The sequence below is a fragment of the Mytilus galloprovincialis genome, chromosome 2 (genome assembly GCF_965363235.1).
Source record: "Mytilus galloprovincialis chromosome 2, xbMytGall1.hap1.1, whole genome shotgun sequence".
In the NCBI taxonomy this organism is placed as follows: Eukaryota; Metazoa; Mollusca; class Bivalvia; order Mytilida; family Mytilidae; genus Mytilus; species Mytilus galloprovincialis.
Window position 1 is genome coordinate 20,411,726 of NC_134839.1, and position 12,307 is coordinate 20,424,032.

Consider the following 12,307-nt stretch of genomic DNA (forward strand, 5'->3'; position numbering starts at 1 on the left):
TTATGAATGAGCAATATTGTGTGTAATACAAGTAAATGGACACTTTAGTACATTTATCTTCACTTTTAGAATTTATATATACATGTTTGTTTTTATCATATTTGAAAACATTTTTGTAGTAGACTGTTTTTCTTGTTTATTAAGAAAATAAATTTATTTCACACTTTTTATTTATTTTTACAACTGCTGTCATATTTTTAAAGGGATATACTTGTCTCATTCAGTGAGGTCTTTTTGCAGATTATACAAAAAATGGACTTGTTGATAAAAAAATTCTGGAAGTATTTTCAACATAAACATTACCACTATCATCTTGGAAGATGCATGAAATATTTTATGGTCCTGAATTAGATATGAAAATAAGAAGATGGGGTATGATTGCCAATGAGATAATTCTCCATAAGAGACCAAATGACACTGAAATTTACAACTATATGTCACTGTACCACTTTCAACAATAACCAAAGCCCATAACACATAGTCAGCTATATAAGACATAAAATGACAAATGTACAGAAAACTAAATAGTGAACGAAAAGCAATATTACACAGCAACAAATGACAACCACTGAATTAACAGGCTCCTCACTTGGGACAGGCGCATACAGAATGTAGCTGGGGTTAACCTGTTTGTAGGCGCCAACTTTCCCCTTACCTGGAACTGCTGTAATAGTGCACTGTTACAACAACTTATAAAAGTCAGTTGAAAAAGGCTTTACTCATCAGATGGATACATGTAGATTATCTTGAATTTGTCTTTACAAAGATGTTTTACATTATGTCTAAGTTTTTGATCGCATGAATATAGATACCTTAGATTAGAATTTAATTTTAACAGTTGCTATCAACATTTTACCTTTAGAATAACCGTCAGGTACACTTGAAATCAAAGCCATGAAAAGGTTTGTGAGCATAAAACTAAATCAGTTGGAAAAAATGCTTCAACAAAATTTATTGCACTGTGCACAGAAGTATTTCACATTCTCCAGTTGTAGCTGACAATTGATTTTAATTATTTGTTGTTTTATCTCAGAGATACCATGCAAGTTGATTCAGTTTCAAATTCACAACCAATAGTTATCCTCCTACTTATAATCAGAAAGAAATTAACATTACAAAAAATCCCACTATTTTCACTGACCCATGAAAATGAGGTCAAGGACAATGAACATATGGTAGATGGAAACTTTATAACATGAGGCATCTATATACAAAGTATGAAGCATCCAGGTTTTTCACCTAAAATATAAAGCTTTAGAGAACTATGTCAACACCAATGCTGCCAGATCACTATCCCTATGTCCAGCTTTCTGCAACAGAAGTTGCAGGCTAGACAATAAATTAATCATAAAGGAAACAAATCCTACTGGTGTTATTCTCTTTTCCCATACTGCAGCATTTTTAAAGTCTTAATCTTTATTAAAAGCTACAATACTAATATCACAGCTACCTTAGTTGCTTCCCGAAGAAACGAGCACATTTTGAGGCTCCTTTTCAAAATTTTGTTCTGTCATCTTTTATTTCCTTGTTCAAGTTAGGACTTGACCAGACTCCTAAATAAGAGTACAAATGAAGACAAAATCATGGTCTAGGCATACATTTGGTAAGGTTTAACCAGTTTATATGCACACAGATTCCCTCTCTGTCTATATAGACCCTAAAAGTACTTATTTAAGTAAAACACACTATAAAATATCTACACCAGCTGGTTGTTCTGTCAGCTGGTGTAGATATTTTATAGTGTGTTTTACTTAAATAAGTACTTTTAGGGTCTATATAGACAGAGAGGGAATCTGTGTGCATATAAACTGGTTAAACCTTACCAAATGTATGCCTAGACCATGATTTTGTCTTCATTTGTACTCTTATTTAGGAGTCTGGTCATGTGTTAATTCAAATTCAAATTCAAATTCAAATATTTTATTGGACAAAGCACATATGATACAATGCGTATTCCAAGATATAAACACATTAAACATGACAATTTATGCAAATACAACATAAAGAAAACATTTGAAGTACCAATTATATATATAATATCACAGTATTACATAGTATTATACTTATGGTAGACCAACTGACATTAGATTATTATTACGAGCTTCAAAAGCTTGACTTAAATAACTACATATTTGTCTGGTGTTAACTAGATTTACTGGGTTAAGTAAATAGATCGTTGATTTAATATCATCATCATTATTAAGGTTTTTGAAAATATCAAACTACTCTCGAAGGTCTTTATATAGAGGACAATGTAAAAGAAAATGAACTTCATCTTCCACTTTATCTTTACAAAGTTTGCAGTATCTTTCACTTGCTAAAATTTTTGGTTTGCTATACCTCCCAGTTTCAATTGCAAGTGAATGTGCACTTATTCTAATTTTTGTAAGCAGTGACCTATCATATTTTTTAATATCAAATCTTAAGTAAGCTTTCAAGTCAAATGATGAGCACATTTTACTATAAAATCTTAGTTTACCTGTGTTATTAGATTTAATATTCTCAAGTTGACCCAAAATCTTGCATTTATAAAAGTTTTTCAGTGAGTCCTCAAACATATTATGTGATATTTGAAGTGAATCAAAGTTGATTAACTTTTTTAGTTTATGTAAGGACTGTACCCAGCAAGCGCTCTTTTGTGTATACAGTTTTTTATCTTCAATGAATGCAGATTTTAATAGAACAAATTTTGGGTTGTTTCCAACTTCAATGTCAGTTAATCTAGCATAGTATTTAAACATTAGTTTATATGATATAAAACACACTGGATATAGCTCAAGTTCTGTACGTAAAGCTAAATTGGAAGCCTTACCATGAACACCAAGAACATTTTTCATAATCATATTCTGAACCTTTTCAAATGGTAGTTTATCAGCAGTGTCAAGATTTGTATTAAAATCTGAGATCCAAATTTCAGATCCATAAGTCATAATTGGTGAAATTAATGAGTTGAAAAGTCTTACCCATTTTTCCACTGCAATACAATTAGAATATGGTAATTTTGATTTCAAGGCGAAATATGCCTTACGTGCTTTATCAGCAAGATTTTCAGCTGCTATATTAAGTTTACCTCTATTGTTGAAGACTATACCTAAGTATTTATATTCCGTAGCAGATTCTAATGGTTGGGGACCAAAATAAAAATAATGTTTATCTAATAAAGATCTATTTTTACTATTTGATAAAATCATAGTTTGTGTTTTCTTGGTGTTCACATTTAGGCCCCAATCAATACAAAAGGATTGTAAGGCATCCACACAGTGTTGCAAGCCATTAGGTGTTTCTGAAATTAAGATTAAATCATCTGCATAAAGAAGATGACTAAAGTTATTCTGATTTAAATTAACTGGATCAGACAAAACAGGGTTGAAATAGGAATCTATGTCATCGACAAAAATATTAAAAAGGGTGGGGCTAAGACTGTCCCCCTGTTTTACCCCTAAATTAGCATGGAATGATTCACTAATAAATCCATCTGTTTTACAACAATATAATGTATTACTATACATATGTTTTAACAAGTCATAAAATTTCCCACCTATTCCCTTTTTGAGCAATTTATGTAGTAATGCCTTTCTTACAACACTGTCGAACGCCTTTTTAAAGTCCACAAAACAAATGTAAAGATTTTTCTTACACTTATTTAGATATTTATTAATTAAAGTTTTCATTATGAATATATGGTCACTTGTTCTATATCCTTCACGAAAGCCACCCTGATTGGCACTCAACAAGTCTTTAGACTCTATGAACACGGTTAATCTGTTTTGCAGTAATGAAGTAAATAATTTACCTAAACAGCTAGAGACACATATACCTCTATAGTTATTGCAATCACTAGGATCACCTGATTTAAAAATTGAAGAAATATATGACAGATTCCATGATTTTGGAAATTTTCCACATTGAAGTATTTTATTAAAAAGTTTTACTATAACTAGTACCATGGATGAGGCACTACATTTAATAAACTCATTCAATATCAAATCAGGACCACCAGACTTACCAGATTTAAGTCTAGTGATACCCTTTTTAACTTCATTACAAGTAAATGGGTAATCCAGAGAGCAATGATTGTCCTTTGATGTCTCAAGATCATCAGGAAAATTAAGTTCTGAATCAGAGTTTAATAAGGATTTGTAATGTTCTACCCATTCCTGCTTTGATAATGGACTGGGTGCCTGTTGGTGGTTATTTTTTAGATCGTTAATAGATTTCCAAAAGGACTTAGAATCTTTGTGTTCTAGGCTATTCAATTTACTAATAAATGTCCTATAAAACTCTGCTTTTAAGCTCTTTTTTTGTTTATTATAATGTTTTACACAATTAGAATATGTTTGGCGAAGGTTAGCATTATTTTTATCCTTTTGGAGTCTTTTACCAAGAGACCTTACTTCTTTCCTCAACAAAAGACAATCATTGGACATCCATGATTTTTTTGGTTTAGCTCTTTTTCTCTTATTAGATGGACGAGAACTTTTCTTTTTTAATACTAAAGTTTGTGATGCTGCATTAACATAAATTTTATTAACTGATGAGACAAGAAAATCAATATCATCACAGTTTTCATCATCAATATTGTTCATTAGATCTAATATATCATTTACAGACTCTTTATGCAATAAAGCATCATGATAATTGTCTGACATGGAATGTTCCCATTGAAATTTACCAACATCTGAATGAGACTCAAGAGTTGTCTCTCTTTGAGTACATGATTTAAAGCATACAGATAATAAACAGTGGTCAGACAATTCCACTGGAGATCTAACAATAAAATGCTGTACACAATAGAATAAATTAGGTGTTGTTAACATATAATCAACTGTGCTTTGGCCATTAGAATTATAAAAAGTAAAAAATCCTAAGGAATCGCCTAGAAATCTCCCATTAAGAAGTCTCAACTGTAAATCTTTACAAAGGGACACAAGAAGAGTGCCATGTATATTTTTTTCTCTATCCATTTGACGTCTTACTAAGGGAATATCAGGGGAGTAATTAATAGGGACAGGACAATCAATGAAATTTTCATTTTCATCATCATTTTGAATGTAGTCCTGCAGTCCTCCTGTTCGGGCATTAAAATCACCACAGATTAGAAGTTAATAGTGATGCCTGTTGTATAGTACAATATTTTTTGGTAATTCCAGTTTCCCTCTTTATTTCAATCTAATTAAAATTAAATCTTCACACTCACTCATTTTTTATGCTTGGTCGCAGTTGGTCAGGCGATTTAATTTTAATAAGGTCGTCTTAATTTACATGTACATGTATTATGTGAGTTTCTAACAAACAACTTGGCCTATTTCTGAACACGAGACCAAATTTTAAATTTAAGTTGACTTATAAAATCCTGTCTTCCAGTACTTTATATCATGAAATCTACTCTGATGTACAGCCACTTAATATCCCAGTATAGGACATTATGGTTTATATCTGACAGCAACTTTAGTATTTTGAGTTTGTTTTCAGATATTTCTAGCATTGTTTAATATGACATCTTTTAGAGTTGTTTTTTGTTTGTTAGTGTACTGTATAAGTTGTGCTTTTCACTGAATTTATGGTTTGTTGGTCTACTGAACCAGATTAGGAGGGATAAAAACCCAAAATACAAATTAAATCTATCAATTGTTAGTGCCCATTATCAAGATAGGAACCTTGTCTGTGATTAAACTCCTTTCACATCTTGAAGAAATTTTTGGTCATTAATGAATTTTGTTGAAGGCTGTTTGTTAAACTATAATTTTTCATTTAAGTTGAACCACTACTGACTTTTTTATGCATATGACTTTGATTTAAAAAAAAAGAAACCAACAGTTTTTATCAAGTTTATTGCACACTTCATTCATAACAATACAACAAACTTTTTACATCTTGTTCTTGTTCCCCAAAAATGACATAAATTAAATCACAACCTATGTATACATACTAGTGCATACAACAACCATCACATACATTCTAGACGTCAGGATCAACTGACTTCAATTATCCATTATATATTTCCTTATTTTCATATTCTTTATGCATACTTCCATTCATCATTTAAAACAAGAGTTATCATCTTCGCTAGCTAAGGATCTAGTCCCCTCCTCTATGGTGAGGCAAAAATATGATTTAGTCCCCTCCCCTCTGGTGAGGCAAAGATACAAACCAGTCCATTCCTTTCAGGTGACACAATGATAACAATCTAGTCTCATTCTGTCTAGCTAGGCAAGAGTTAAGATCCATTCCCTCCTCTCTGGTGAGGCAAAGAGAAGACTTGATCGTAATTCTAAACTAGCGAAGATGAAGAGTTATATACAGTTATCATTTAAATTATACACACTATTTATCAATAGATATAAAAAAAAATGTAAGAAGTTTATATCCAACATAGAAAACATCGTTAAGTGTATTTAAACTACTTTTTTATACTGATGTATTTTGTAGGAAATTGAGGGCAATACAATGTTAATGAAAAATAGTTAAACTTTCCAATATGAAAACTGTAATTTCAGAAATTTTTCAGATGTTTTTCATTGTCATAAAAATTACAGCAGAGATAGATTTTGACAAAATTAAAACTGACATTTTTAATTTGTTTTTGGCATTTTGTTGAAATTGCATGAATTAATCTTAAATTTTGTTCCACTTTAACAACTACTAAACTAAATGCACTGCTTTTTATCTTTAATTTACAGTTAAAAAGAGATGTGAGGTATAACAATGGGTGTATAGAAAATGTTCACATTCGCCTAATTTCTTGCATTTAACTTTTCATATGTTTATAAAATCATGCATTATTTAATGCACTTTTCTAAATCTATAGACAGTTAACATTAAATATACATTAAAAGAATACTTCATACTTCTGAAGCCAGCTAAAAAAGACCTAATTTTGACTTAGATTGAACTAAAGGTTGTTTTTGTTTTAATTTAAAAATACATTACAAGTGTTAAGTGTATTATGTAAATATCTACAAAAAATGTATGTTACAATTCAGTATGATATACATAATTACATGTATCTAATCATTATGTTCACATGCTGACAATAATCATTAGTAGACATTTAAAAAATTTACAAATAAAAAGTAATACCTGTTACCAAAGAAGATACACTGTACAATAAAATGACTATACAATTTTTTTATTTTTTACATATGGCACGTAAAAAAGGCAAGTCTTATTTTGGCTAAAAACATACACCAGTTCTACACTACTTGAAATAGAAAATCAGAGAAAATAAATTTAATGATACTAATGGTGTAATTTATGTGGCCATTACAGCTGAGTGATTATAAAGTAAAATCTAGAGACCACTTTCACATTCATGAATTTTCCTATACATATCCAATGTCACAATAATGCTTAGGTTAGACTACTTCCATGTGTTGAAAACATTTTAATAGAGGTTTCAATACAACTTGTATGATAACATATACTTAATTTGCATTTCAACTATTTTTGAACTAGAGTTATCTTTCTTTTATCAGAAAAAAATCATCATGATAACACAAGCTTTTGCAATTAAGTGCACAGGTAAATAAAAGAACTTGATAGACATCATGTTTTCATGATTCTAGCAAAAAAATGTAATTATAAGTATTGAATGTTTCTTTTTGTAAATTTATAGGGTTGTAAAAGCGTTGACTGAAGTACATTTTGTATGAAGCGCTAAAGCTCGTGTTATCATGAATGTTATATTTTATTTTGAAATTAATGTTAATTTCAATATGACACGAGATTGCTGTTAGCCAATCAAAATAAAGTATTATAATGAAACATTTATGTTAAAGATTGAAATAAACAGTTAATTTCCCCATAGGCGACAATGGTAGCCTTTTTCGAGATGCAGACTTTAGAAAGTTGATTTTCTTAACGAAACCTTGCTAGAATCAAAGAAAAGTTATTAGGACAGTATTTTTTGGTCCAAAAAATATAGGTTTGCGTTGTTTTTCTTAGCGTATTTTGTACTTATCTCCCATGCCTATCAATTTTGCCCTTAAAATACATGTCTTGTCCTAGCGTTGAAAAGTCATCTCAGTGCCTTTAGGGCTACGGAATAACTTTTATTTTGCCTTTTGTATAAAGCAGAGTGCACGAAGTCTCTAATAATAAAAAATAACGGGCGCACATATCGACCAATCAGGATTAGCCATACTCTTAATTCTGAATACCATGTTATGCTCATAAAATGGCTGCGCCCATAAAATCTAATGGTGTATTGTAACCTATACCAATCTACTTTTTTATATTGCTTATATTCTATTCATAATTTCTCTAACATTCAGTTCAACTGCAGATTTAAAATAATTTCACTTAATCAATGAAAATTTCCTAACAAGAAAATAAATAAATCTACACTTAACAAAATCACTATCTACATGTAATAATAAGGTGGTACAATGCCTCAACAAAATAATGCTAAATAACTATGAATTATATAATATATGTTTGATTGATTTTTCACCAAAAAAAATAAAACATGAATTTTTACACTGATGTACAATGCTGTTTGAAATGAAATGATACAAAAAAAAGAAAACTTTTATCCAATTCCTTTCTGAGTGCGGCAGATAATATAACTGACAATTTTATATAATTAAAATATCTCAAAAGCAAAACTGAGCACATTTTTACGTAGTTGAATGATTTTGAAAATATAATACACTGATTATAAGAGGAAACGAAAGTGGAGGCACATAAACAAGCTAATTTGAAACCTGATAATAACCTTTGTATGGCATTTTTAGACCATTTGTAAATACAATATACAGGACATCTTAAATTATTTACCTATAAGGTATATAAAAAGATTCAATGACATCAATATATTAAATAAAATCTACAATAATTTCATATGAGCCTCTCTTCAGGGAAACACACCAAACAATCTACAGTTATCATTTGTCAATACCCAGATGACAGCATCAAATTCCAATGCCTAAGGTCTATGCTTGTATCATACCGTTGTTTTAGTTTTTTTGAAAAAAATATAATATAAAACAAGCTGATATATTGTAGTGACAATTTGAAGGAACATCACAGTCATTTAAACAAATATGTTTATGCAGCTTGCTTTAGTAAAACTTTTGTCAAACTTTGGTAAACCATGAGATTTGATCATGTTTGAAGGCTATTGACTCAATGTTATCAGTACATTGTAGAATGTGGTGAAAGTAAGGCCATGGAAAGTTGTTTATCTGTTAAGGGTTCAGTTTCCTAGTCTATCAAGTAGAGTATGGTGAAAGTAAGGCCATGGAAAGTTGTTTATCTGTTAAGGGTTCAGTTTCCTAGTCTATCAAGTAGAGTATGGTGAAAGTAAGGCCATGGAAAGTTGTTTATTTGTTAAGTGTTTAGTTTCCTAGTCTGTCCAGTAGAGTATGGTGAAAGTAAGGCCACAGAAGTTGTTTATCTGTTAAGAGTTCAGTGTCCTACTTAGTCAAAAATAGTAGGGCATATCTACCCTCTGCAATTCTATTCAATACCAAAAAAGTTGAATATCTTCTGGAAAATTCATTTTACAATCAGAAGATACGATAAATGAAAGAAAAGACATATTATCACTTTATAAATTAATCATTTAAATATGTTTTCTGTACACATAATCAGCCTGTCATATTCAGACCAAAAACAGCCCTGTGCAAACACTTCATCTTAAACCTGTTCCTCTCTGTAAAATTTTATTTTTTTATTTTTTTCTTGTTATATAACATATCCCTAAACATTGTTTTTGTTAAAGTTTTGACCTATCATCGAGATAAGTGAACTGAACGTAACAACCTGAGATTATTAATCAGCAAGAATATGTCTAGTAATTAAAACTGATAAACTAATTTAGATAATCTCCTTTTCATTGCAGGAAGTATGTAAATCAAACCTGAAAAACTGTTAGGTAATTCAATTATTATGAAAATTTAGCTCTCATAGCCAGCATGGAAGCTTAGAACTAATAACTTTATGTTAATACAATCAGGTACTTGCCAATAAATAAATTGTACTGATAAAATTTAACAAACATGTTTTTCATTATTTTAATATATAGCCCAACATCTTATTTACAAAATTAATGGACTTTATGGGCATTTAGTTCTATCAAAAGTCATTTTAATCTTTTAATTTGTAACACTTTTTAATGCAAGATTTTTTTTGTGATTTTTTTTTTTATATATATATAATTGCAGAGGGCAGACTAATTTTAATATTTTTCTTGTCAATTGTTTCTTCTAAACAAAAAATCTGTTTCCAGGTTAAATGATTGAAAAAATATAAAATATAAAGTAAATTTGAACAACTGAATATGTTTGCAAAAAGGGATAAAAATATAGGAATATTCTTGATTTACTATAATTATAAAAAAGTTTACATGTTTTCAATTGTAAGATATATTCTTGTAAACAATCATATATTCAAATTATATACATTCTCATCTTGGCCGTATTTTCTCATAATGAAAAAGATTTCCTTTCTCAACATAAGCACCGTCAACTATTTCAAATATTTGGTTCTTTGTAAATTCAAAATGCTCCTGTACAAACTCATAAAAAGCTTGTTCCATTTTCCACACTTGTGTACTTTGAAGCCTTTTTACTGTCTCTGGCTTTGGTGGAATTTTATGAGAAGTTTTTCTAAGATGAGACTTTCGTCCTGCAAAAGAAAAAACAGCTTAATACACCAATAATCTATTTCATAAAAATAACTCTGGCTTACTGTTTCAACCTTAGTATCATATACTTTAGAAGTATAAATGTACAATCCACTTTAACAAAACTATTAAAATGTATACCTCAATTTAATAGTTCACATCCTTGTTGGAAATTTTGAAAGGATTAAAAAGTCAAGTTATACAGATAAATAAAGAAAGAATGTGTCTATGGACACAAATGACCTCGCTAGAGCTTGCCAATTTTCCAAGTTAAAAAGGGCCATAACTCTAGAACAGTAAATGACTCACTGATTTAATAACTTTGTTTGCTTGTTGTGGTTCATAAACATTGTGTATCAGTTTCATAAAATTTGGAAGAGGCAAACTCACTTGAAGTGCAGAAACCAAATGGGACATAAAAAGGATGGAAGGATGGACAGTCAAGGGTAAAACTTATTGCACCATTCCCTAAGGCATAAAAAACCATGTGGACAACCAATTGAAAAATGACTAAAATACCTCAATGTTTTTAGACAACATTGTAATATCAGCCCCAAGGAAAACATCGATTTGCATATTTCTTTTAATCAAAAGTATTGCTTATATTTTACCCTAAAATGATTTCCGATACCGCAGAAAAACTTTCTACCAATTTTGGCAACTAAATGATACACCGTACAAAACTATAGTATAAAGTCAATGCCTAGAATTGTGATTGTTTTTTAAAAAAGCTAAGCTTTGAAATCTGATTGCTTACCTTCATTAAATAATGCTACAGCTCCACACAAGAAACAAGGTAATGTGGCTTCAATGACAGCAATAAAATCACCTAACTTACCTTCGTTAAATAATGCTACAACTCCCCTAAAGAAACGAGGTAATGTGGCTTCAATGACAGCAATAAAGTCACCTAACTTACCTTCGTTAAATAATGCTACAGCTCCCCTAAAGAAACGAGGTAATGTGGCTTCAATGACAGCAATAAAATCCCCTAACTGTTCTGTTACACCTACGACTAGATAATTTTGGAGTATATTGTATTTTGCTCTCTCTAGAGCCCAGCTACTTCCAGGATTCCTGGGAAAAAATGTTATACATTTTATTTGAATGTTCAAGAATCAACAAAATAAAAGATCAGTTGTTGGGATCTCTTTTATATAAATATCTTACAACAAATGAAAGCATAAGATCACTAATAATGTTATTTTCCATATAATTTTCATTTCAAAGGGCCATAACTCCTATAAAATAGTTGGTCTGAACTCTCTATAAATATTCAAAAAGAAATGCTAATTCATTGTCTAACATAAATTACATTTCAAAGAGAAATAAATTGAAGCAGTAGTGCTAATTTTTTAACTCACCCCAAAAATTGCTGATATAAACTTTTGATTTAATTTTATAAACATTTTGGAAGAATTGTATGCATGAGAACACTTACAAGACTGATAAACACACCCATTATTTCTATGACAAAAGTAAGTAAGAGACCTAGGTTTCATACAAGCACTCTCATCTTGTTTCTCATTTTTTTTTATACATAAGACACTTTTTTTCACTTAAGAGCTTGCTGTTTGCCAAGGCTCCATGTTAAAGACCGCACTTTGACCTATAATGTTTTTTCTTTTACAAATTGTGACTTGGATGGAGAGTTGTCTCATTGGCACTCATACAACATCT

General features: G+C 30.2%; 1 protein-coding gene across 2 annotated transcripts in view; it reads right to left on the bottom strand.

Moving 5' to 3' along the window:
• Positions 1–5,814: 5,814 nt before the first annotated feature.
• Positions 5,815–12,307, bottom strand: part of LOC143063078 (heparan sulfate 2-O-sulfotransferase 1-like) — a 52,882-nt gene continuing 46,389 nt past the window's right edge. For both annotated transcript variants that reach the window (XM_076235012.1, XM_076235013.1), the window contains 2 exons: positions 11,547–11,704; positions 5,815–10,629 (listed from right to left, as the gene is read on the bottom strand). In XM_076235012.1, the coding sequence (XP_076091127.1) occupies positions 10,409–10,629; positions 11,547–11,704 (379 nt within the window). In that variant the 3' untranslated portion in view covers positions 5,815–10,408. The remainder of the gene's footprint in view (positions 10,630–11,546; positions 11,705–12,307) is intronic.